At 50.1% G+C, this 25,942-nt stretch overlaps 2 protein-coding genes across 5 annotated transcripts in view; both read left to right on the plus strand.

Annotated features, from left to right (window-relative positions):
- Positions 1–64: 64 nt before the first annotated feature.
- On the plus strand, positions 65–23,185 carry Mau2 (MAU2 sister chromatid cohesion factor). Of its 4 annotated transcripts, none has more exons than XM_059244950.1 (19): positions 65–375; positions 8,087–8,104; positions 8,583–8,648; positions 10,285–10,380; positions 11,108–11,202; positions 12,411–12,438; positions 12,867–13,022; positions 13,842–13,988; positions 14,059–14,149; positions 14,887–14,990; positions 15,413–15,490; positions 15,771–15,836; positions 17,821–17,907; positions 18,412–18,461; positions 18,648–18,725; positions 18,835–18,946; positions 21,195–21,285; positions 21,838–21,965; positions 22,098–23,185. In XM_059244950.1, exons 1-19 carry the CDS (start codon positions 82–84, stop codon positions 22,275–22,277), a joined length of 1,965 nt encoding a protein of 654 aa, XP_059100933.1. In that variant the 5' UTR covers positions 65–81; the 3' UTR covers positions 22,278–23,185. The 4 variants fall into 4 exon arrangements, with proteins under 4 accessions (XP_059100933.1, XP_059100932.1, XP_059100930.1 ...); XM_059244949.1 differs by having other exon boundaries at positions 12,867–12,995; positions 22,091–23,185; XM_059244947.1 differs by having other exon boundaries at positions 22,091–23,184.
- Positions 23,186–24,242: 1,057 nt separating this feature from the next.
- The window catches only part of LOC131894262 (MAU2 chromatid cohesion factor homolog), an 8,991-nt gene continuing 7,291 nt past the window's right edge, over positions 24,243–25,942 (plus strand). The window contains exon 1 of the mRNA XM_059244486.1: positions 24,243–24,248. Within this exon, the coding sequence (XP_059100469.1) occupies positions 24,243–24,248 (6 nt within the window). The remainder of the gene's footprint in view (positions 24,249–25,942) is intronic.

Here is a 25,942-nt window from a genome sequence, read left to right on the forward strand (position 1 = left end):
GAACCACCAGGAGCGCCAGGCCCCGCCCCTCGAGGTGCTTCCGCCTCTCTGTGGAGGCGGCTTGTTGTTGTGCAGGCCAAGATGGCGGCACAGGCGGCGGCGGCGGCGCAGGCAGCGGCGGCGGCGCAGGCGGCCGCGGCGCAGGCGGCGCAGGCCGAGGCGGCGGAGTCGTGGTATCTGGCTCTCCTGGGTTTCGCCGAGCACTTCCGCACGTCCAGTCCACCCAAGATCCGCCTGTGCGTTCACTGCCTGCAGGCCGTGTTTCCCTTCAAGCCGCCTCAGCGAATCGAGGCCCGTACGCACCTGCAGCTCGGCTCGGTGCTTTACCACCACACGAAGAACAGCGAGCAGGCGCGCAGCCATTTGGAGAAAGCGGTGAGCGTGCGGGCCGGCCGGGCGGGCCACGGGGTGCTGGGGGCGCGACCCTCCTCGCCTCCACCGTGTTTGGGGCTTCCGAAGGCCTCGCCCTCACCTGTGGTGACAGACACGGCTCTGCCACGCCCTCTCATCCAGGAACTGGCCAAGTTGTCCCTTAGCAACGACAGAGTTCCCGCTGAGGGGATCTCGTGGTTGGATGGCTGTGGGATCATTGCCCAGAGCGTCAGCCTGTGAGCTCCTGCCCAAGAGTGACTGGAGAGGAGCAGGAAGAGGTCCAGACACCCTTTGAGACGTGAGGTCTCGGGAAATCTGGGAGATGTCAGTCCTGGTACCTGGACCTGGCATCTGACACTCAGGGGTCTGGGTCTCGGGTCTCTGTCCTTTGTGCTGAGGTTCTTGGGGAAGATGAGACTCTGAGCCTGGGGTTGGACATCGATGTCCTGTGATCCCAGAGTCGGTTGCTCCACGGGGGTCTGGAGGTCGGTCTCACCGTAGGTGCCGCCTTCTGTGTACTAGTCTATCTTTGAAGGAATCCCCACTCACCTCCAACTTGTCTTGTGACATCTTGGTGGTTCACAGAATTTAAAGAAGCAGCTGTCAGCTGTCATTCCTCCCCTCCGTAAACTCTGTGAGTGCAGACTTGGTTCTTCTCATCAAAACGGTGTCCCTTTCACACCTCCACCTCCTTTTTGCCGTTTCCCTATCTCTTCTGATTGGAGGAGCTCCGTGAGTCATCTCAGAGGTTTAAATGCACTGACCCGTGGTCTGTCTAAGTAAATTGCTTTCAGGAGGGGATGAAATCCTTGTTCCAGGCTTTGCAGAATTAGCACTTCTGATCCTCACCGACTACCAGCTTCCTAATTTCCAGAGTGAGACCACACAGGCTTAGCCAGGTGAAGTGATTAGCAAAGATCACCCTGTGAGGTTTTGGTTTTGGTTTTTTTGGGCAAAATTCTTACTTTTGGGATGTCTGTGATGTGAGCACTCATCACATCAGAAGCAAGAAGATAATAAACACAAGATTAGCCTGGGCTGCATAGCAAAAATGTCTCCAAGAAAGAAAGTAGGTCTGGCTAGATGACTCAGTGGACAAAGGCTTGATAACCTGACTTCAAATGCTGTCTTCTGACCTCAACATGTGTCTGCACTCATACACATCATACACACACACACACACAACTAATAGTTAATTTTAAAAATAAAATAAAGAGTTGGGTGTGGTGGTAGATGCCTCTAATCCCAACACTCAGGAGACAGGGGGGCGAATCTCTGTGAGTACTGCAGAACATCCGGGACTACATAGAAGACCCCGTCTCAAAAAGAACCAAAGATGGTGATGAAAACAGAGCAATTGAAAAACGAAACCTGGGCTCAACTTTATGGATTTTATAAAGAGTTAATTATTTTTAATTATGTGTGTGGGTATATGCACATAAATGCTGTGCCCACTGAGGTCAGAGGCCTTGAGTCCCCTGGAGCTAGAGTTAGAGTCAGAGTCATATGTGAGCTGCCCTATGGAGGTGCTGGGAAAAGAACTTGGGTCCTGTGCAGAGCAGTATGTGCTCTTAACTGCTGAGCCATCTCTCTAGTTTCCTCAGTTTAGTGATCACCACTTCCCTACTAGAACAAGATATCATTATTGTGTTAGTAAAGCTGTTTTGTTTTGTTTTGTTTTGTTTTGTTGTTCTTTTGCTTTTTCTTTCATTCAAGGAGATGAATTCCCCTCCCACTGAATGTCAAGCCTGTTTTGGACTCTGGGTATTAGCTGACTGGAACATTCCCTACCCATGGAAGCTTTTTCTTTAGTTAGACTAGCAGTCAGTAAGGCTGTTAGTATAAGAGTTGTGGACACTGGACCACAGGAAGGTATAGAGTTGATGTCGGGCTAATTGGGACAGTGGGGATGAGAGAGTCTGTTATTTGGATGAGTGACATTTGAATGGTGTGAGTTAGTGAACCCACTCGGCTTCAGGTCAATAACAAGGAGTGCCTGTGGCCGGCAGTGGATTGGAGAGGCCAGGGCAATAGGGAGTGAGGTGACCCTGCCAAGTGCCAGGCTTCAGTGTAGGCGCAGGCTGCAGGCTGCCAGGGCCTGCCTGCTTCTGAAACTTTCTTTCTTTCTCTTTCTTTCTTTCTTTCTTTCTTTCTTTCTCTCTCTCTTTCTCTCTTTCTTTCTGTATGTATTTATTTATTTTATCTATTATCAGCTTAATACAGTACAAATTCTTATCCTAATAAGAAATGTTTCACTGAGGCTTGCCCAGTGATTGAGTAAAACCAAAACTTATTATAAGCCACAGTCATCCTAGGGTTCCCCTGTAGGTAGCCTCCCTGGTTCTTTGGGTTGCAGTCTGATTGTCGTTTGCTTTATATCTAGTATCCACTTATGAGTGAGTACATACCATGTTTGTCCTTCTGGGTCTGGGTTACCTCACTCAGGATGATGTTTTCTAGTTCCATCCATTTGCCTGCAAACCCATGATGTCATTGTTTTTCTCTGCTGGAAACTCTTTTCTTTCTTTTCAGGGCAGCTAATCCCACCACCTCTCTCACTCTTGTTTCCTTGGGTGTCGGTGTGTCCTCGTATTTCACCCACTCAGCCATGTGCTGCAGTTGCTCTCCTTTAGCCCTTGGCTTTGAGACCAGTAACTGAAACCCTTACCCTTGTGAAGTGCTTTTCCTTGATGGAACAGAAACCTGACTCCTGTGAGGTCTTCCACAGAACTACATGTTGCCGTTCATAGGTCACTCCAGCTCAATACCTGGAAAACCTTGTTAATCTCGGCTGCTCCTCCATTCAGAATCTGAGGAGTTTCATTTAAAGTGGCATGTATAGCCCCTTTTTTGTCCTTGGAGTGACCCTCGGACGCTGTACGTAAACCACTCTCTGCTGCCAAGCTCTATCACTGGCCCCTTAATTTATTCTTATTGCCCTTTCCCCAAAGCACAGCCATGAACTTTTCTCTCTTGGACCCACTCAGTAAAGAATCATAGCATGAATCACACACAGACCTGTAGTCTTAGAGCCCTGAAATGGGTTTCAGCGAGCCCAGGAATTCCAAGCTAGCCTGAGCCACAGGACAAGATGCCCTTTTCTTTCTTCCTTTATTTTTTTAATAAGACTTTTAAGAGTTATTTATTTATTTATTTTATGTATATATGAGTGCTCTATCTGCATGGATGACCTTATGTCAGTAGAGTGCCCCGGCCAGCAGGTGTAGAGGGCATTAGATCCCACTATTGATGGTTGTGAGCCACCATGTGGTTGCTGGGAATTGAACTCAGGACCTCTGGAAGAGCAGCCAGTGCTCTTAACCTCTGAGCCATCTCTCCGACCCGCCCTTTTCTTTAAAAAACTAAAAATGTAATTGAATTCTTTTAGAAAGTGCTGGGGTGAGAGGTATGCAGCACCATACCTGGCTGGTTCTTAGGTTTGAAATTGTGCATTCTGTTCCTTCCTTCCCTTGCTGGTCTTTGTCAGCATATCCACAGCATGCCCACGCTGTAGATGATACCACCCTCTGCTGTGAGTCCCCATTAGCAGATATCTCAGGTGTCAAGTACAGTATGCAGTGCTGCATTCAACAGCTCTTAAATAGGTGTCTGATGTCTAGTCACAGTGCTTGTGTTGTTCAGTCACTTTGTCAACATGGTATATAGAATAGCAACTCTTACCACAGATAGGGTAAGTTCAGAGCAATAAGGTATTTTGAGAAAGAGACCATGAGCCAATAATGTTTTGCCATCATTTGATCGGGTATGTGGGAAAGCTGGGATGGGAATGTTGCTCTTTTTATTTTATGTGGATTGGTGTTTTGCCTGCATGTATGTCTGTGTGAGGGTGTCAGATCCCCTGGAACTGGAGTTACAGACAGTTGTGAGCTGCCATGTGCTTGCTGGGAATTGAACCCAGGGTCCTCTGGAAGGGCAGCCAGTGCTTTTAACTGCTGTACCATCTCTCCAGCCCTGGGAGTGTTGTCTTATCCTGGCTTCCTAGCAGCACTTGGGGTCTTGGGAAATCCTGTAAATAAGAGAAGGCTAGAAATTTCACCCCTCCATCTGTCCCTCCCTCCCTCCCTCTCTTCCTTCTTCCCTCCCTCCGTGAGCGTGTGTGTGTGTGTGTGTGTGTGTGTGTGTGTGTGTGTGTGTGTAAGAGAGAGAGAATAGGGGTGTAAAGCCATCCTCTTTAGAATCTTTGTGGGGTATGGACATGTGGGAATTCTCACTGCTCTGAAATGCTCCAGCAAGCAACAATGGTGTGAGCTCTCCTCTTCACAGAATTTGCTTTTCTTGCTGGAGAGCCTGAAAGCTGCTGCTGCAGGCAATGTGAGGCTGCATTATGTCACACAGATCCTGCTATTGCTGTGTGAATTTGGTCTGTCTTCAAAGCCAAAATGTGGCTTCTGCTTCATTTTCACACCTATCCTTTAAGCAGACAGGCTCATTTCAGTGGTCTGCCCATCTCCATGGGACTGATAGACTGTGGGTGGCATCAGTTGTTTTCTCAAGTTTTGAGACAGGAATGGAAACTGAACCTGGAGATCACCAATTGGGTAAACTGGCTGGTCAGCAAGCCCAGATGCCCTCCTGCCTCTGCTTCCCAGAGCTGGAATTATAGGCATGCATCATAGCACCTTGTTTTTGTGGGTACTGGGTGTCGGAACTCAGAGAGTACTTGCTGACTGAGCATCTCCCAGCCTTCTTTAATTTGTGGTGCTGGAGATTGAACCTAGGCTCTTACCGCATGCTTCAGCGTGCATCCTACCATATGCTATCTACTCCTCACTCTGCCAGCCCCAAACTTTATTCTTTTGATCCCATAATCCCTTAATCTGGACATGCAAGTGTGAATTATCATTCTTAGATGCTCCCAGTTTGAAAGCCATGGAGAAGAAAGGAATTATTATTTTCTGCATCTACAGTTATTCTATGGCCTGGCTGAGGATACCATGCTGATGGCTTGCTTTCTCTGGGTTGCTTTGCTAGATGGGCTTGGCCTCCTAGGCTTGAGTGACCGTCCCAGGCCTCCATAATGGGCTGCAGGTGTGTGCCACACCTGCCCTAGCTGCTCTGTGATGATGGCTTTGCTCATCTGACCTGGAAAGCAGCTCCAGCTCCACTGGTCAGACACTGTTATTCTCTGGGTGACCTGGAAGTTTCTTCCTTTTCTCTTGATGCCTGAGGCTCAGATGGAGCAACTCTTTCTCTCCTGGATTTTGACCATGTCCTACTACATTCCATAGGCCTGGACTAGAAACCCATGCCTAGGCTTCGGCCACCGTGCAGAGCAGCTCCATGTGCTTTTTCCTGTTTTCCTTTCTGCTCTCTGTCTCTCACTCGCTCCTCTCTCTCACTCTCTCCATCATCTCTGACTTTAGGAACTAAAATCAGCATCACCTTTTATTCTGACTCACCCCTGCTTGCCTCTTCCACTTCATCATGTCTTCACAATACTGTTCTGTTTTTATGTTCATGTGGCATCCCTGCGTTAAGCTCTATCTCATTGGATCCTCAGCAAACCAGTGTGATAAAGACCTCCTGACTTCCCTTTTCACATTGTGTAGTGTGTGCATGTGTGTACACAGAGCATGTGTGCAGGTCAGAGAACAGTTTATGGAAGTCTGCTCTCTCAGGTGGTCAGGCTTGGTGGCGAGCACCTTTACCCACTGAGCCGTCTTGCCCACCCCTCTCCTGATTGCCTTATGCCCACACTCAGGTCTTAGCTACCCATAGCAGGGCATTAGGGAAGCTCCCTGTTTCCAGTCATGACTGTGGCAGTCTGTAGATATCTCTACTCGGATTAGTGGATTAGAAGACCGGATTTTTTTTTTTTTTCAGTTACTTTGTTTTCTATGAATGAGAAGCCTGTAAGCTGGGTATGCAGACTCATCCCTATAATCCCTGCACTTTGGAGGCTGAGGCAGAAAAAAAAAAAAAATGCTATTCAAGGCCAGCATAACCTTGCCTCAAAAGCCAAAAAACATGAGGCTGGGCAAATACTCACTGGGTAAAAACTGTTGCTGTTGAAGAATGAGGACCTGAGTGCAGATCTCAGTCTCCATGTGAAAGATCTGGCATGTGCACATAACCCCACTGGGAACCTCAGTGCTGTGGTTGCTGAGGAGCAGGAATAAGAAGAGCACTGGGGCTTGCTGGCTGCTAGCCTACCTCCAGTCTCAAGGGAATAAGGGAGAGAAGGACAGAGCATGATGGAAAGACCTGACTCCCACAAGCTGCCCTCTGACTTCCACATTCACACCGTGGCCTATTGAATGCATGTGTGTGTGCACACATATAAATAAATCATATAAACAAATGAGATGTTTAAAAAAATCTGGGCAGGTCCTTTGATTCTTCCCCACGGGGTCAGGCTCCACACCCAGGAGTGGACTCCCAGCCAGCTTAAGCCACCAGCCTTGTAGCCCCAGCTAGTCCAGGGCTTGGTTCCTTTCTTACCAGCTCTTCTGTGTCTGGAGCATCCTGCTTCCCCTTTTCTACAGAGCCCTACGCTCACATCCTACTCTAGCCTTCAAAGCCCAGCACCAAGTAGATGCCCCATCTTGTGTGGTCTTTGGACACAGTGGAGTGGGCAAAGGGCCCAGTCCACCTGTCCACACCTTTTGGGCTCCTCTCAAATGTTAATTCTTAGGTAACTGTTTGTTGGACCCTAGGTTGGCAGATCAGTGTTAGGTGTGTTCTTAGGAAGTCCCTGAAGATCCAAATGACTGTAGACTGCATTACACATTAGCTAGGAACCTGTTGGAACATGTAGCTTGAGACATAGTGGTTCCCCAAGTCAGAGCTGACCCTCTGAATACTTTTATTTATTTACTTATTTATTTGATTTATTTACTTATTTATTTGGAGAAAGGGTCTCACTGTTTAGCTTTGGATAGCTGTGTAGACCAGTCTGGCCTCAAACTCATAAAGTTTCACCTGCCTCTGCCTCCCCAGTGCTGGGATTAAAGGACCATGCCTGGCTAGTTATTTTTATGTCTTCTTCTGTTTGTGTGTACACCTGAATGTAGGTGCCTGTGGAGACTAAAGATGTTGAGAACCTGGAGTTATGGATGGTTGTGAGCTGCCCAGCATGATGGGTTCTGGGAACCAAGCATGAGTCCTCTGCAAGAACAGTAAACACTCGTTAACTGCTGAGTCATTTCTCTGGGTTTTTTGTTGTTTTGTTTTGTTTTGTTTTGATTTGAAGATGTTTCAGTACACATCCTCATATTGGCCAGCTACTGTCCACACTGGCACTCCCCTTCTGAGGCTAGCTCTGCCCTCTTTAAGCCTCTTTGATATGCTACTTCCTCAGGAGGGACTTGTCCCATACACCAAACCCCTCCCCAAGTGTAACTCATTCCTCAGGCAAAACTTTGCTGAATGTCCAAGCTTTCTGCCAGACTATCATCAGCCCTGCTGAGTCGTGGAATATGACCAAGTTCACCGGGGTTCCCTCCCTGTACTATGTGGGAGCACTACCTCCTTGACTGATGTTAGAAGGAGAAGTCCCCTCTTTGTTAGGCGTCTACCAAGTGCCCTGCAGCTTCCATTCCCACAACCAGATTGCAGGGAAAGCAAGCACACAACCCTCTTCCCCACAGTGCTCTTGGTGATGGGCATGCTGTGCCAGCCTCAGCATGAACTGAATAGCCAGGCACCAAGCATTTGCCTCAAAATTAATTAACCCTTTTTCTTTCTCTTTCAGTGGTTGATATCACAGCAAGTATCCTTTTCTTGTGTGTATGTGTGTGATGGCGGGTGCCCATGCTAGGGATGGAACCCAGAGCCTGGGGCATGCTAAGCAAGTGTTCTGCCACTGAGCCATACTCCAAGGCCCTGTACTGTACTCTTGAGGAAATGTTCTGCTTGAATGAAAAGCCCTCCTTGCCTGGCCTATCATGTGCCCTAGCTGCCCTGGAAGCCAGCCACCACTCTGGGCAGCAAGGTCCTCATCCTGCTCCAAGGTGTCCTCTTGCCCTGCAGCATGGAGGGGGAGGGGGGACTCACTTGGAGCTGTGGTCCTTTTTAAAGAGATGTCTTTGCACTAGACAGTAGTGGTGCACTGTGGAGGCTGAGGCAGGGGGATCTCTGTGAGTTCAAGGCCAGCATGGTGTAGAGAAACCCTGTCTCCAAAAACAAAAACAAAACAAACCAACAAAGAGATATCTTTGCATTGTACTTCCTTAACTGGACTTCTCCAGATCCCACAGTTTGAAGATGTTAAATTTGAGGCAGCAAGCCTGTTGTCAGAGCTATATTGTCAAGAGGTGAGAACATGTTACTGGTTCTGAAAGCAGAGTCTCTCCCTGTATCCTGGGCCTAGGGGGAGATTATGCTTCCCAGTTGAATAGAAGTTCACATTATGTTCAACCTTCAGAGACCCTGGGGACTCACCCCATGATTGTTGAAAACACCAGATCCAGGAGGTGCTTAGAGCCCTTCTGTGGAGTGCTGCAGCCTATATACAGAGCTTGTGCATGGTTCACACTCTTATTCCTGTGTTTATTAATTCAGGGCTAGAGACAAGCTGGTGCCTCATCTGAGCTAGACAGATACTGCCACTGAGCTTTGTCCTGTCCCTGTCCCCTCCCAGTGTGTACTGCCTACTATAGTAGAAGTGACTCGGCACCATTGTCCAGTATTCTTTAAGGGGTAACTTTTCCTTGTGTCTTTTTTGTGGTCCTGAGGGCGCCACGGCCTTATGCCTGTTAAGTAGACACCTTCTAGCACTGAACTACACCTCCATCTTTTAGGTTTTGTTGTTATTTATTTTTATTTTATGGGTATAAGTGTTTTGTGTATGTAAGTGTACCACATCCTTGCCAGTTGTCCAGAGTTTAGAAGTGGACATGAGATCCCGTGGAACTGGAGTGACAGATGGTTGTAAGCTGCCATGTGGGTGCTGGGAACTGAACCAGGTCCTCTGCAAGAGCAGCAAGTGCTCTTAACCACAGAGCCAGCCATCTCTCCAACCTCCCTCAAATTTTGTGTGTGTGTGTGTGTGTGTGTGTGTGTGTGTGTGTGTTGTTTTGGGGTTGAAGTTTTTTGTTTTTTTTTGGGGGGGGGGTGTCGTTTTGAGACAATGTTCTAGTATATAGCCTTGGCTGGTGTAGAGATCCACCTGCCTCTGCTTGCGAAGTGCTGGGATTAAAGGCATGAACCGCCAGACCCAACACCAAATATAAATGTGTATGTGTGTATATGTATGTATGTACGTATGTATGTATGTATGTATGTGTGTGTGTATATAACTTTTTAAGTTGTTTTTTGAGACATAGTCTCACTATGTACCTATACCTAGCTGGCCTAGAATTTGCTGTGTAACCTGGACTGGCTTCAAATCCATACCTCCTGCCTTAGCTTCCTCAATACTGAGATCCCAGGTGACATTGCCTACCATTCCTGTCTGAATAAGAAGCTTATTATATTTTATATTCTAAACTTTTTGTTTTGTTTTTTTAATTTTTTCCTTGTTGTTGTTTTGTTTTTTTGAGACAGGATCTCACTACTTAGCTCTGGCTGTCCTAGAACTCACTATGTAGACCAGGCTGACCTCGAACTCTTAGAGATCTGTCTCCTTAATGCTGAGATTAAATGTATGAACCACCATGCATTTATTTTCTAAATTTAAATTTTTTTTTGTGGAAGAGTGTCACCCTGTAGCTTAGGCTGGCCTTGAACTCACAGGCAGTCCTGCTTCAGACTCCTAAGCATTGATAAGACAGGTGTGAGCCACCACACCTATCGAGAAGTGATTTCAGGAGCCATGCAGACTCTCCCCAAGTGGCAAGTGCACTGTATTAGCATTTTCATCTCCCCCCATGAGGTGGCAGCTGCTGCATCAGGGTCCACCTCTAGTGCCAGCTTGTCCTCCTCCTTGAACTTGAAATGGTTTCCTTTCAGAACTCTGTGGACGCAGCAAAGCCGCTGCTGCGGAAAGCCATCCAGATCTCACAGCAGACGCCATACTGGCACTGCCGCCTGCTCTTCCAGCTCGCCGTGAGTACAGGAGCAAGCGAGTCCTTGGGGCACGAACTCGAGTACCAGTCACACAGACTCCCCTTGGGAGCCTCCTGGCTGCCCTAGAGGGACAGGTTGTTCCGCTATCAGTCACCTCTTCTTTCCTGCACCTCTTTCTCAAGGGCACCTGAATGACCCCTTGCTGGTGTTGCCTGCCCTTGGCCTAGCCATCTGTTGTGTCCCCTGTCTTCCTGTGATACAGCCCTATCACCCACATAGCCAAAGATACTGGACTTGACAACCTTTCCCCAAGAGGTCCCTTAGGCTCCCATGCTCACATCATCTCCTTGTAGCCTCCCATGTGCTGTTGCCAGCAGCTGAGGAAGTGGGCTGGGCAGCTACCTGACACTGTGCAAGGGAGCTGAGCTCTATACCAAGGATCTGCATGTGCCCTTCAGGGCTCAGCCAGATTTGGTCTCTCTTTCAGTTGTTCAGGCTTCTAGCTTGAGGCCTCCTTATTCCCTGCTCCCGAGGCAGCCCTTCCTAGTAACTCACCTGGTATCCACTGGGTCTGCCCGAGAACCCAGACTGCTGACTTTGTGCACCAGTAAGCAGAAGTAACAGCATGGGGCGAGTATGCCCAGCTGTGTACCCCAGCAATCTGTGCTGATGGCTGTCTTGGTGCTTGAGCTCCAAACCAACACTGCAGTGACTGCTGATGGAGGAGGCATTGGCAGCCATGGTCATTGCTTTTTCCCCTCTTCAGCAACTGCACACACTGGAGAAGGACCTGGTATCAGCCTGTGACCTCCTGGGCGTGGGGGCTGAGTATGCCCGAGTGGTGGGATCTGAATATACACGGTAGGCTCTGCCCATCCTTTTTCTCCTACTCTCTAACTTGAAAAGAGTTTGGTTGTCCTGCTACTGACCCTAAACATGGCATCTTACTGTGTGGAAGTGGCCTCTGGTGTAGTGAGCCATGCAGTCAATCCTAGGAAGTAGCCCATCAATAGATGAGACATGAATGGCTGGCTGGGAAGGCAGGGGCAGTGTCTCATTAGTAGAGCTGGTACTGGCAGTTTCTCTATCTGGTATTTTTTTTTCAATATTTATTTATTTGTTATATATATGGTGTTCTGCCAGGGAGAGGGCACCAGATCTCATTATAGATGGTTGTGAGCTACCATGTGGTTTCTGGGAATTGATCTCAGGACCTCTGAAAGAGCAGCCAGTGCTCTTAACCTCCAAGCCATCTCTCCAGCCCCTCTATTTGGTATTTTTGAGACAAGTTGTCACTATTGTAGCCCAGGATGGCCCCCAGCTACTTGCCTTAATCCTCCTGCCTCAGCCTCCTCCTGGGATGACAGGTTTGCATTTCCACACACAGCTTCCAAATTTCTTGAAATGGAAAGCACTGGTAGGGTTTGTCCAGCCACAGGTATTATTACAACAGGTGCCCCCTCAACAGCCAAGTGTGATCCTGACACGCCCTTAAGGCCTCCTTGGGTGACACCTGAATGCATGTGGTGCACTTGTGCATGTAGGCACACACACAGACATATTTTTTTTTCTTTTTCTTTTTTTTTTTTTTTTTTGAGACAAGTTTTCTGTTTTGTATCTCTGGCTATCTTGGAATTCCATATGTAGACCAGTATGGCCTTGAACTCACAGAGATCCACCTGTCTCTGCCTCTTGAGTACTGGGATCAAAGGTGTGCTCTACCATGCCCAGTTAATGTGTATTTTTTAAGTTCAAAGTTAAGCTGGGAATATAGTGCAATGGCGGAGTGTAAGACCTTAAGTTCAATTCCCAGCATGCCACCCCCCTGAAAAAGATGTTCATGGTCGTTGTCAGCTACATAGTAAGTTTGAGGCCAACCTGGGTTACGTGAGAACCAGCTTCGTGACCCCCCTCCCCCCTCCAAAAAAAAAAAACCCATAAATATAAATGAGGACAAAATGTAGCACTCTCAGAAGTTCTGTTATTAAGCTCACCTCCCTGAGGGGCAGCCTTATTGATCCCCAGGGTTCCTGGTATCTTTCAAACCTGATGTCTTGTCTCTTTTCCAGGGCACTGTTCCTGCTCAGCAAAGGGATGGTAAGTTGAGGCTGGGCGGGTGCAGCTGTATTGCAGGCATGAAGACGCCTGCAGGGCTTCACTCCACAGTGTGTTCTCAAGAGCAGGGGTTCTGCTCTGGCAGGCTTCATTCGGGGCCCTGAGGTCACAGGTGGTAGGTGTGGTATTGAGGAAGCCTGCTGTGGAGCTACCTGTACAGTTTCTTTGTTGTATCCAGCTTTGTTTATTTGAGACAGGGTTTCTCTGTGTAGCCCTGGTTGTCCTGGAACTCTCTATGTAGACCAGGCTGACCTCAAACTCAGAGATCTGTCTGCCTCTGTCTCCTGAGTGCTGGGATTAAAGGCAAGCATTGCCATTCCTGACATCATTGCACCCAGCTTTGCCTTCTGGGGGGCTGTCCTCAGCTGTTGGACTGGTGACAGTGATGCCCACCTCACCATCCCTTCCAGTTGCTGCTGATGGAGCGCAAACTGCAAGAGGTACACCCACTGCTCACACTCTGCGGGCAAATTGTGGAGAACTGGCAAGGCAACCCCATCCAGAAGGAGTCATTGCGTGTCTTCTTCCTGGTGCTGCAGGTGACCCACTACCTAGATGCTGGGCAGGTGTGTGGTCTTTCGGGCAGGGGAGGGGTTGCTCATGATATGGTCTCATTGTTGTATGTTTGTGAATGCACTAACATAGATTCAGGTGTCCTGCTCTGGCACGGGTGCAGTTCTGCCACACTTTATAACATAACCCCAAGGGTAGAGTGTGCTCAGGGGACAGGCTTTATTCTAGTGGCCCTGTTGTCATTTGAATAAGAATATGTGGCCCCACACCCATTGAGTGCACACATGGTTGGGGTCTCTAAGGGAATCGTGCAGCAGGCTCCCCTTCCTCAGTTCACAGCAGCTTTGTGAGGGTCAGTGGGGACCTTGGTGTGGCTGCATGGTTGCATTGAAGCCCTGGTACCTGTGTTTGTGTGATGGCCTCAGCTGTGATGAATGGGAGCCACCTGGCCTGCCCTGGCCCTTGCCTGTTCCTATGGGCACACTGTGCAGTACTGGGCCAGTGTTGTAGGGATCATGAAGTGCTTAGTGAGCCTCTTGTTAGTAAGGGCCTTCCTATGTTCCTGTTGGGCCCAGCTCCTCATGCAGCATGGAAAACATGGCAGATGTGGGTTATTCCTGACTGCTGAGAGTCACAGCTATCCTGAGAAGCTCAGGATGGCAAACAGGAGGGTTGGCAGAAGCTGCAGTTGCCAACAGCGCTTCTGTTCGTGGGAGGCCAAGTTAACTCAGCCAGGGTCTCCGCTCCCTGCCAAAGAGCTAGCCTGGACCTGGGGATGTGGGCTCCTGCGATAGGACAGGGACGTCCCATGCAGGAGCTGGGCAAGAGTGATAGATCTCCTGGGGTATGGTGCTGAGGCATACATGCCGCAGGTGAAGAGTGTCAAGCCATGCCTGAAGCAGCTGCAGCAGTGCATCCAGACCATCTCCACGCTACACGACGATGAGATCCTGCCCAGCAATCCTGCAGACCTCTTCCACTGGCTGCCCAAGGAGCACATGTGCGTGCTCGTCTACCTGGTGAGTCCCGTCACCCTGGGCTGCCTGGGCTGGGAGAGGGCCCTGTGACCACCGCCCGCTCTCCTTGCAGGTCACAGTGATGCATTCAATGCAGGCTGGCTACCTGGAGAAGGCACAGAAGTACACAGACAAGGCACTCATGCAGTTGGAAAAGCTCAAGAGTGAGTGCCACCTGGGTGGGGATACCAAGCAATCCCAGCAGCTCCAAGTTGTCCTTGATATTAGGACATGTCCACGCCCTGGGAGGCCACAGTAGCCCTCACCTACCTGCTCTGAATCCTCTAGAGTCTATGGGTTGTGTGCACACACTTGATTTTGTGCATCCCAGGATGCATGTGACCTTAGTATTGCACTAAATCACATTGGCCCTGTGCCCTCCTCAGCACTACTAAAGGGAGAGATAAGATGGGAACACCAGAGCCTGTGGAACTGCTGCTTTTTACCCTGAAGCTGGATTGGGCAAGAACTAATCCCCTTTTTTTCCTTCCGAGGAGAGCTGTGCAGGGCTGCCAGGAGCTGCCTGGGGTCCCCATAGCTTGGATACTGGCCCAGGCATGCACAGTTGAAGACATCTTAGAGAACCCACTCCGCAGGTTCTTGAGCTCTTAGCAGGGGTGGCAGTTGTGCCAGCTTCTGTAGAGCTTACCTGTGTGTGGCATGGTGCTCAGCCCAGTGTCCTGTGGTTTTTGGTGCTTGGTATCCAGGCCGGGACCTATGCTTGCTGAGCCCCTGCTGTACCTGAGCACCACCCAGTGGGGATTTCTCAGCCTTGGTACACTTCGCAGTGGCCATGGCTTGAGCTTATGTCCTTATCTAGATGGGAAGACGTAGCGGGGATGGTGTGGGAAGGGCCCTGTGGGACCATGCCTGCATGCTCACCCCTGCCTCCTGTCCCCAGTGCTGGACTGCAGCCCCATCCTGTCATCCTTCCAAGTGATCCTCCTGGAGCATATCATCATGTGCCGGCTCGTCACAGGCCACAAGGCCACTGCACTACAGGAGGTAGCAAGCACAGAGCAGGATGGTGGGAGCCGGCCTGGGTAGGGGCACAGGTGTCAAGAGGGGAGGGTGTAGCGACCTCACTGTCACTGCTCTAGCATGGGGAGCTGTAGAATATAATGTAAAGCCGATAGTCTGGCTCCCTAAACTCTCTCTTTTTTTCCTTCTTCAAACTAATGCTCAGGGAACATTGTGATGTGCCTGGGATCTGTATCACCAAAATGCCCACCTTTCTGAGAACACTGAGAGAAGTTGGGCCAGTGGTCAGCATGGGCAAGGAGGAAGGAGATGAGGGTCACCCTCCTCCCTGTGCAGCTCCTCCTTCCAGGACTTTGCCCCTAGTTTGGCAAGCATATCTTCCAGCCTTGAGGCTGTCCTCCACTACTGGGTACCAGAGAAGGCAGTGATTTCCATTCTCTCCTCAGATCTCCCAGGTCTGCCAGCTATGTCAACAGTCCCCTCGGCTCTTCTCCAACCATGCTGCCCAGTTGCACACACTGCTGGTGAGTGTGTCCAGGGTGCTGGGTCCCACTCTTGCCAGAATCCCGAACCTAGAACATACCTAACAAAGAATATGAACTACCCTGAAAGAGTCTGGATGTCCCAGTAAATAACCCTGTGACACTACCCACTTAGTACCCAAATGTTCCTAATGAGCTCTGTTCTCTCAGGGGGAGGGTGTCCTTTACAATAGTGTGAAGCTCATTCCAGAGGCCCAGGTACACATCATGCTTGCCTAGGGCCACTGTGTCAGCTGCCCTACATCTATCTCTGTCCTTGCAGGGCCTGTACTGTGTTTCCGTGAACTGCATGGACAATGCTGAAGCCCAATTCACCACAGCCCTGCGGGTAAGGCTGGCTCTCTGAGTGGCAATTTGTCAAGTTGGGTACCCCCTAGTGAGGATGGAGACCAGTTCAGGTCTGCTGCTAGAACTGTAGGCTTTCAGCCCATGTCCTCTGCAGTCAGCTAACACTGGCCATGACAGTGACACAGTTCTTGTTTAGGTGGGAGCTGACTGGGGTGGAGGGTTCCTGAACACCCTTGGCAGATATAAGGGAAGGACATATGTATCGGGGCCATAGGGATACTAGGTGGCCACTTTGACACCTGGTAAGTGCCAGGACACTCTCAGTCTGTGTCAGCTTGTGGTACTCCTGGAGTCGTGATGAGTTCTGAAGTTGTGTAGAGTCACATTGTGTAGATGACCAGTGACTGGGACGTGCCCTTATCCTCCCTAAGTCCTTTGATAGGTACTCAGAGACAGAGGACAGGTTTTACCTCAGAGAGGGGGCTCCCCCACAAGCCCCTTAGGCTGCTGACCTCCTACAGGCTCCTGCTGGTCCCTGAGAAACTGGTCCATTTCTCCCAGAGTGGCCCAGATGCCCCTTGGGCCAGCTCACCTCCCAGCTCTGCCCACCTGGCCCAGGAACAGGGAAGGCTGTCCCTACCCTGGCCTCAATGTCCTTGCAGGAAAGGGAGGCTACTGACCCATTCCTCAGGGAGCCCCCAGTAGACATTTTGGTGAGCAGGATTCTGTTCTGTGAGCAAGGTGCTGGGGCATCCCTGACTGGGATGGGGGTTCCTTTCCTTGGTGGTCTACATGTCTTTGGGTGCTGTGTGAAGAGCCAACTCCTCTGGCTCTACCCTTGTTTGTCTCCCTGGGTCCCAGGCCTTCCTGCTGCAATTCCAAGGCCCTTCTTCAATGCCAGAAACTTCATACTTTTATTGGTTGTCTTATTTCTTTATATGGCTTTGGCTCAGCAGCACAATGCTGAAGTCATGTGCTGAGGGGAGTCCTTTTGGAGAATCTATGGGGGCAAGGAGCTAGGACAGACAAGGACCTCACCCTCAAACTCAAGCTCCTCCTGTTACCCTCGGCTGACAGCCCAGTGCTGGTGCAGGTCAGGGAAGGGTACTCCAAGGTTTTGTGTGCCCGGCCTGCTGGCAGGCCCTGTACTTCAGTGGACATGCCCACTGCAGGGACCTGGGCTCAAAGGGCTTAGGCTGCCTAGAATCTCATATCCTTTCCTCCTTCCTTCTGTCCCATACTGGAGATTGAATCTAGAATTTCACACATGCCAGGCAATTGCTATATTGCCAAACTGCAGTCCCTGCTCTTGGTTTTTAAGAGGATATCTCAGTTGCACAGGCTGGCCTTTAAATTCTAATCTTGCCTGGCTGGATGTTGTGGCACACACCTTTGATCCCAGCACTCAGGAGGCAGACACATGTGGGTCTCTGAATTTCAGGCCAGCATGGTTTACAGAGTGAGTTCCAGGACAACCAAGACTGTTACACAGAGAAACTGTCTTGAAAAAACAAAAAAGAAAAATTTCTGATCTTGCCTCAGCCTCCCACATGCTGGGGTGACCAGCTAGTACCACCATACCTAACAGTTTACTCCTTCTCCTGACCATGTAATGTCCCACTGTCTGTGTCAGTGGCAGAACATGCTGAACATGCTTCGAGGCTTGGGTATACTCTGTTGGCTTGCAGAGAGAAACCAAGCCAGGGTGGTTGCAGGCCTCTCATCTTGGCACTCAGGACACTGAGGCAGAAGGATAGAGAATTCCAGGCCAATCTAGGCTGTGTGTTGAGACCGCATCTTGCCATTATCCTCTATTGGTCATTGATAGGATCAGGATAGCTAGCTTTCCTGTTCATGTCCTAAATGTCCCCTGACAGGGCTGATGGAGAAAGAGCTAACCTCTACTTTGTGCTTAGGTTTGGAGTGAGCTGGGTGAGTTGGAAAGGAGCTCTGGGTTCAGTCAAGCTCCAGCAAGGTGTGACAGTGGCCAGGCTGGCCACTAAATGCCATATCTTCCATTGCAGCTCACCAACCACCAGGAGCTATGGGCCTTCATTGTGACCAACCTTGCGAGTGTGTATATACGGGAAGGAAATAGACACCAAGAGGTAGTAGGTGACATGCTTCATGTTCGGTATCCTTTCTCCATCTCTGCCCAGGGGCTGTGGGTGTCCTGGGCACCCACAGACTTTAGAAAAACCCAAATGTTTAGCTTTCTATGAGGATACATTTGAGGGGTTGGGACTGGGACTGGAGCTGCACTCCTGCAGCCATGTGGCCTCTGTCCTATCCTAAGCCACTCAAGTTTTATTGACCCCACATTGTGCCTTTTAACAAAATTTTTGTGGTGCTAGGGTCCAACCCAGGGCCTCTTGCATGCTGCCAAGCATTCTGCCACAGAGCCACAGCCTTGCCTCAAATCAAGGCCTAACGTCCCCACTCTCCTACATGGTTCCCTCAGATGGACACCCTCATCTTGAGGGTATTCTGGGCAGGCATGCTGCATATTGTTATATTCTTCCATCGGAGTGGAGGAAGCCCTATCCCCTGTAGCATGTTCGGGGCCTGGCCTCTGGGTGGAGCTCAGTCCTCACTGACTGACATTTCTCCACCAGCTATACAGTTTGCTTGAGAGGATAAACCCAGACCACAGCTTCCCGGTCAGGTGAGTAGCCTGTGCCCAACACAGACATCCCATGTTCCCATTGCTCATGGAGTGGTATGTGCTCCTGTGGGCCCCAGACTGCCATTCAGACTCAACACTGCTTGTACCCCATCCTTCAGACAGTCTGCAGGCCTCCCTTTGAGAAACCTTTCTCCTATAACTGACTGTGACTCTGCTTCCCTGCAGCTCACACTGCCTCCGAGCAGCAGCCTTTTATGTGCGGGGGCTCTTCTCCTTCTTCCAGGGCCGCTACAATGAAGCCAAGTGAGTTTGGGTTGGGGCACCATGTATGATGGCCTCTCCTGCCTCAGGCCACCTCTCTTCTGTGTGACTGATAGGCCTGCAGGATGTCAGCATCTGTCTCCTTGTGTAGGCGATTTCTACGAGAAACTCTAAAGATGTCAAATGCAGAGGACCTGAACCGCCTCACAGCCTGTTCGCTTGTGCTGCTGGGCCACATCTTCTATGTGCTGGGGAATCACAGGGTGAGTTCCTACCTGGCCAGTGGGTGCACCACTGTGGAGCCTGGCACTTCCTGTCCTGGAATCCAGCAAAGCATATTGCGGAAGACCACACACTACTGACATGCAGGGTGTGGAAGGCATGGGGGCCTGGGGTCAGGGCAGCCTAGACAACAGGTTCCCTTCCAGGGTGTATATGTCAGGCTCACAAGCCTCAGCATGAGAGACAGAGCTGCCTCCTGCCATGCTCCTGTTGGCTCCTCAGCACACCATCCCTCTGGAGTACATAGTCCCCTGGGACTGTCCCAGGACCTTAGATGGAACCAACAGTGTCAAAACCGCCTATGTCTGTGGCACCGTCAACCACATGACTTCACAAGACTTAACTTTATTTCACTTTATGGTAAAATATAGTGAATAGCCAGTGAGGGTAGCTTGGCTGTAGAGAGCAGGGAGTGGCCTTGGTGTTTCCAGTGCCGTGGCCTGCTGAGTGGGGCAGCTGCCTGGGCATTGGGCAGGACCATGTGGTTACCCCATGTGATGGTGGGACTCTAGTGTGTGGGGGAGCACTTGGAACAGGGATGTGGGCCAGAAACCTGCTTATCTGGCAGTGTCTGCCACTCCCATGGCTTGCCATAAAACACCCCTCTGCCTGTGTGAGCCTGCCTCAGGGACAGCTGGGCCTGGCATGAAGCAACAGGGAAAGGTCAGCCAGGCCAGACCCTCATTGGTGAGACAAGCAAGAGCCACAGCCACATGACCAGGAGAGGGCTGGCTCAGATGAGGGTCAAACCTACCCTAGGCATCTATAGAGCCAGCCTGATTTCAGCCCTTCCTCGGGCCAAGAGGAGGGGAACAGTGCCCACCGAGGTCTGAGAATCCTCTACTCAGTTTGATTTTGGTTGTTGGAGGTGGAGGTCTGACTGTAGCCCTGCCTAGTTGTGTTTGGTTAGGTTGTTTTCCCACTAAGCTGTACCCAGGCCTAGAATCTGGCTTAAGGCTTTTGAATTTTTGCTATCTATTTATTTTTAGATTTACTTATTTTATGTGTGTGAATGTTTTACCTGTGTGTATGTGTGTGTGTGTACACACACGCACCTGGTGCCCACAGGGATCAGAAAAATGGGGTCAGATCTCCTGGTACTGAAATTAGACAGTTGTGAGCTGCCATGTGGATGCAAGAGCAGCCAGTGCCCTCAGCCTCTCAGCCATCTTTCTGGCCCCTGGTTTGAAGGTTTGGTGTTCTGCTGCTGGGAGCTGTCACAGGACATACACAAAACTAGGCCTGCAATCTGGATAGGTACACAGGTCACAGTTTGGACTTGAGAGCAACCTCCTGTACCTCAGTGTGGGGTCAGCATCAGGGGCGTGCTCCCCAGGACTCCCCTAGACTCATCATGAGAGCACTGGGCTCTAGGTCAGCAGCTCGGCTCACACAGAAGCTGAGTAAAAGGAGTTACGGGCCAGAGACCCCCACCTACAGAAGCCAGCTCAACGGAGCAGACCTTCCCATCAGTCCAGTGGCTTCTTCCTCCTGAAGCAGACCTTTGGCACAGGCTGCTTTCCCTCAGAGGCCCAGGGACACCTATGTGAATTCACAGTTCTTTTCTTTTCTTTTCGTTTGCTTTTGTCTTTCAAGACAGGGTTTCTCTGTGTACCCCTGGCTGTCCTGGAACTAGTTCTGTAGACCAGGCTGGCCTCAAACTCACAGATCCACCTGCCTTTGCCTCCCAAGGATGGGATTTGCTGGGATTAAAGGTGTGGACCACCTCCATCTAATCATTTCCTTTCTTTTTTTTTTTTTCTTTTTTCTTTTTTTCTTTGGGGTTTTTTTTTGTTGTTGTTTTTTTTGTTTTTCAAGACAGGGTTTCTCTGTGTAGCTTTGGAGCCTGTCCTGGAACTCACTCTGTAGCCCAGGCTGGCCTCGAACTCACAGAGATCCACCTGCCTCTGCCTCCCGAGTGCTGGGATTAAAGGCGTGCGCCACCACCGCCTGGCTAATCATTTCTTATTGTGGGTCCAGAGCTGTCTTTTTCTCTAGCTGGCAAGAGGCACACTGTGGCCCACTTATTGCCTCATGTGCAGAGCTCAGTGTGCAAGGATGCTCAGTTTGTTTTTTCAAGGTGGACAAGAGTACTTCAGAGGACCACTTTAGGTAGGCTCTGAGGTTGGACTCCTAGTTTGTCTAGCAGCACTGGAACATAAAATGGGCAGGTGGAGTCAAAGCCACTCTTCCAAAGCCACCAGTTCATTCTTAGCTTTTGATTGGCAGGAGAGTAACAACATGGTGGTGCCTGCCATGCAGCTGGCCAGCAAGATCCCAGACATGTCTGTGCAACTGTGGTCATCGGCCCTCCTCAGAGGTGAGAGTAAAAAGGCTACCAGGCATACTTTTGGGGCCCTGATAGCATATGAGCAGGGGTACATCTTCAGAGGATTTTTATTTTTGTTTGTTTTTGTTTTTGTTTTTCGAGACAGGGTTTCTCTGTGGAGCTTTGCGCCTTTCCTGGAACTTGCTCTATAGCCCAGGCTGGCCTCGACCTCACAGAGATCTGCCTGGCTCTGCCTCCCGAGTGCTGGGATTAAAGGCATGTGCCACTACCACCCGGCGGATTTTTATTTTTGTTTATTGAAGACAGGGTCTTGATACATAGCCCTGGCTGGCCTGGAATTCTATGTAGACAAGGCTGGCCTTGAACTCACAGAGATTTACACTCCTTTGTCTGCCAAGCCACTATGCCTGGCTTTCCAGGGGACTTTTAAGGACTATGGCAGGTGGGGTTGGGCTTTATGGATGATCTTCCTGGACCTCAAGATGGGTTTGGATCCCTGAGGACAATTCCTGTCTGCTCTGGGTGGTATGGGTTTGGCCACCCAGGAAATGAACTAGACAATGACACCTGCCCCATCCTCAGATCTAAACAAGGCATGTGGGAATGCCATGGATGCCCATGAGGCTGCACAGATGCACCAGAACTTCTCACAGCAGCTGCTGCAGGACCACATTGAGGCCTGCAGCCTCCCAGAGCACAACCTCATTACGGTATACAGGGTGGGGAAATGGACATGGGGATGAGGGACTCCGGCTCCTCAGGTGTGGAGGGGCTATGTCAGTTGTCCCTCTCTTAGAAGGGTCACCAGGCTCACCTGTGTGTGTTCTTCCCACAGTGGACAGATGGCCCACCCCCTGTGCAGTTCCAAGCTCAGAATGGACCCAACACCAGCCTGGCTAGCCTTCTATGAGGCCCCTATGGCCTTTGTCCCCAACTTGGACCCAACACTGGAGCTTTCTGGGAACAAAACCACCAGGGTGTCCACCAACCCCTCACCATTGTCCGGAGCTGAGTCCCAGTAGTGCTGGAGTCATCATCTGCCTCTGAGGTGACAGCCAGTCCCGCCTGTACCAGGATTCAGTGCCGTCTGTTGGAGAGGACTGATGACCTAATCGGGTCTGAGTCTCATCTGTGAGGAATAGGATGACAATCTGTGTGCGGGGCCATCATCAGACTGCTCAACCGAACCTTGGTGCCGACTACCTAAGTACAACTGCACAGAGCAGCCCAGGGCACGCTGAGGGGAGAGCAACGGCCCTCACTTTCCTCATCCTGCTGTTCTTCCAGTGTCCCTGCACTCAGGGACTTCTGAGGACCTGGAAGTCAGCCTCTCAACCTGACTGCTCCTGGAGGGTGACTCTAGTGCAGGGGAGGAGCTTGGGACAGGGTGTGCATGTGCAGTTGATGCAACTGAGACCTTGTGTCCCCACCATGCCCTCGGCAAGCTCCTTGCTTATATTCAGCAGCCACCTCTTGGCTCTGCCTGGGCACTAGGCAGAAGTCCCGCTGGACCTGGACGAAGGAGCTTCCTTCCGGCAGCTGTGTGGCCTTCCCATGGAGGACAGTCATGGGACCAGCTTCGCTCCTCCTCCTAGCTTGAGGGCTGCACCAAGGTGACACAGTGATGTCAAGGGACAATGGTTCCTGCCAGCTTGTAGTACCTAGGCAGGTGTTCTCTTTGGTGGTGAAGGTGGTGCTTGGGAGCTGTCACCCAGGTACCGTGAAGGCCACTTCTCAGAGCTTTGGAATCCATGACTGAAGGGACAAGGCTCCAAGGCCTTGGTGTACATCCTCACTGAGCCATGTGGCAGCCACTGCCCACGGCCAGGTGCTCCCTTCCTTTCTGTCTTCCTCCAGCCCTTTGGGTCCCAGGGACCCCCTCAGTGTCTTCATCACAGTCCTGCCTATTTATTTAAGCTTTTTTTTTTTTTTTTTTGCTTCTAGGGCATTTTGTACATAGAGCAATTCAAACAAGAACCTCGCAACTTGACATCTGTCCTGATGTTAGAATGCTTTTAGTGACCATGTCTCAGGCATGTGACAGCTAAGGATGGGGTCATGACAAACTCCATGATCGATGTTGAGGGTTCCACTGAAGTGAAACCTCCATGACCCCAGTGCAGTCACCACAGTGTCCAGTAACTAAAGATTGAGAGAAAATCCCAAAAGGGTCAGCACACACAGCTGTTATGTCCCAGGAAGTGCCAAGAGCCGGACACAAGCCACCCAGGAAACCAGGCTGGGGTGTAGCCCTAGATATGGCTGTCACCTCTTGAGCTACAGGTGACACTGTCGAATGAAGGAAGGCATGTCATGAGTGAGGAGAAAGTTTTTTTAATACGATGGTGTTGCCTGGTTTTAGCAGCCTGTGCTTTTAATCAAGAACTTAATAATTTTAAGTGGAGAGCTGTGAGAAGTCTGCCTGTATTTGCTACATGGCCACCACTCCCCAAGCCTTTGCATTTTCTGTTTGGTCTCGGGTGGTTGGTTGGTTGGTTAGTTTCATTGTTTGTGCTTGTTTTGAGGGCTCTGCAGTGGAGCGGTGGCCGCCTGAAGAACTTAGTTCTCTCTCTCTTCCCAAGTGCTGGGATTCAAGGCAGATTCCACCATGCCTGGCTCTTTTAGTTTGGCTTTGGGGTTTTGATCAGAAGGGGCAGTGTTCAGAGCTTTTTTTTTTCTTTGAGACAGAATCTCTTCTTTATGAATGACCCTGAACTCTGATTCTCCTGCCTCCACTAACCTAGTACTGGGATGTTAGGCATTTGCCACCACATCTGCTTTATCTGGTGCTGCTAGACCAGCGGTCTGCCAACTGAGCCATAGCTTTGTCCCTTAGTCCCTGTCTTGATACAGCATTTGGGGTTTGGACCTTCTGTGAAGGGCATTCCACCCTGCAGTTCCAGCACACAAGCCCCTAGACAGGCTTGCTCCTCTACCTGGGTGTCCTTCTGGGCCCCAAGTTCTTAGAAGGAAGAGATCAGTTGGACATGGCGGTTCATAGCTGTCATCCCAGCATTTGGGAAGCTGAGGTGGGAGAACTATTCCAAGTTCCATGCCAGTCAGGGCAACACAGTGAAATATGAATAAACCAATAAAAGAAAACCTGGGTCAACTCCTATGCCCCAGAGTGGGGAAGGCTTTTTGCTTTCCCATGGGATTGGTGGGTTTTGTTTGGTAGTTGAATCTTGACTGTTGAGTTGAAATCCATATAAAATTAGACAGCTTTTGTTGATAGGGTTTTTTTTTTTTTTTTTTTTTGGTTGACTGAATTTGACAGAGATAGAATTTTACTGTGTAGCCTTGAACTTGTAGCTATTCCTCCCTGAATCTCAGCCAAGAGTAAGGTGTGAGCCACCACTCACAAGTTTAGACTGTTGTTTTTGTGGCTTGGTTTCAGGATCCCTCCCACTGAGCCTAGAGCGTTCTTATGCTTCAACCCCATGTCTCTGGGACCATAGGTGGCACCCTACCATGCCATCTCTCCAGCCACTTTTTTGTGTTTTTTATGCTTTGCTGGGGTGGAACTGAGAGGCCTTGTGTATGCCAGGCACACCTTCCTCCCTGAGGTGCACTGCAGCTGCTCCCTCAAGTCACTATCGAAACCTCTAAAGACCTCAATGCTAAGAGGACTCCAGGGCAGAGCCACTGACCTTCCTGAGAGGATTTGGATTCCAGCTGTGTGTCCATCCTCTACACCTCTGCATATCTGCCTTTGCAATTCAGCCTAAACTGGATTTCAGGTAGATTCTGTTCATCCTTCGTCAACTTGAAGGTTCTCAGAACAGACCAATGTCCTGGGTCCTCCTCACCAGCCAGTCTCTGGAGAGGGCTGTGCTAGTTGAGTCCTCATGCTTTACTAATGTGTATCGGTGGTTGCTCCACAAAGGAAGAGCTGCCCTGTGACAGCAGGTGTCCCCATCTGGGAGATTTGAGTCTGTCAGCAGCCTGTCCTGAGCTGTTTGAGAAATTACCCCAGAGGTTGAGGAGTGACTGTAAAGGGATAGCTACTCATGAGGGTGGCCTTCCATGCCCAAATAACAAAAACCTTACAGCCAGGCAAAGTGTGGCATATAACTATGGTCCCAGCACTTAAGAGATAGAGGCAAAGCCGGGCGGTGGTGGCGCACGCCTTTGATCCCAGCACTCGGGAGGCAGAGCCAGGCGGATCTCTGTGAGTTCGAGGCCAGCCTGGGCTACCAAGTGAGTTCCAGGAGAGGCGCAAAGCTACACAGAGAAACCCTGTCTCGAAAAACCAAAAAAAAAAAAAAAGAGATAGAGGCAAGAGGAGTTCAAGTCATCCTTAGGCCAGTCTGGGCTATACAAGACCATCTTTAAAAAAAAAAAGAAAAGAAAAGAAAAGAAATGAGCTGGAGAAGTGGTTCAGCTGTTAGGAGGAATTACTGCTCTCCCAGAGGACCTGAGTTACTTCCCAGCATGCACATCGGGCAGCTCACAACCACCTGTAACTCCAGCTCCAGGGGTCTGACACCCTCTTCTGGCCTCTACAGTTACTCAAACACTTACAGGATATACACGTAATTAAAGGTAAACCTATAAAAAAGCTCCTAGACCCAAGTCAAGTCATTTCTTCTATCCCCAGAACCCATGTAAAAAGTCAAGTATGAGTTGGCAAGATGACTGTCTCAGAAGGTAAAGGCACTTACTCTCAAACCTAACAACTGAGTTT

Source organism: Peromyscus eremicus, chromosome 17 (genome assembly GCF_949786415.1).
Source record: "Peromyscus eremicus chromosome 17, PerEre_H2_v1, whole genome shotgun sequence".
NCBI lineage: Eukaryota > Metazoa > Chordata > Mammalia > Rodentia > Cricetidae > Peromyscus > Peromyscus eremicus.

Excerpts from the sequence above, each read along its gene's own strand:
- Mau2 (XM_059244950.1), top strand. The coding sequence starts at position 82 with ATGGCGGCACAGGCGGCGGCGGCGGCGCAGGCAGCGGCGGCGGCGCAG. Across the intron at positions 14,991-15,412 it reads AGGCCACTGCACTACAGGAG|ATCTCCCAGGTCTGCCAGCT; the intron begins GTAGCAAGCACA and ends TTCTCTCCTCAG. Across the intron at positions 18,947-21,194 it reads ATGTGCTGGGGAATCACAGG|GAGAGTAACAACATGGTGGT; the intron begins GTGAGTTCCTAC and ends TTTGATTGGCAG.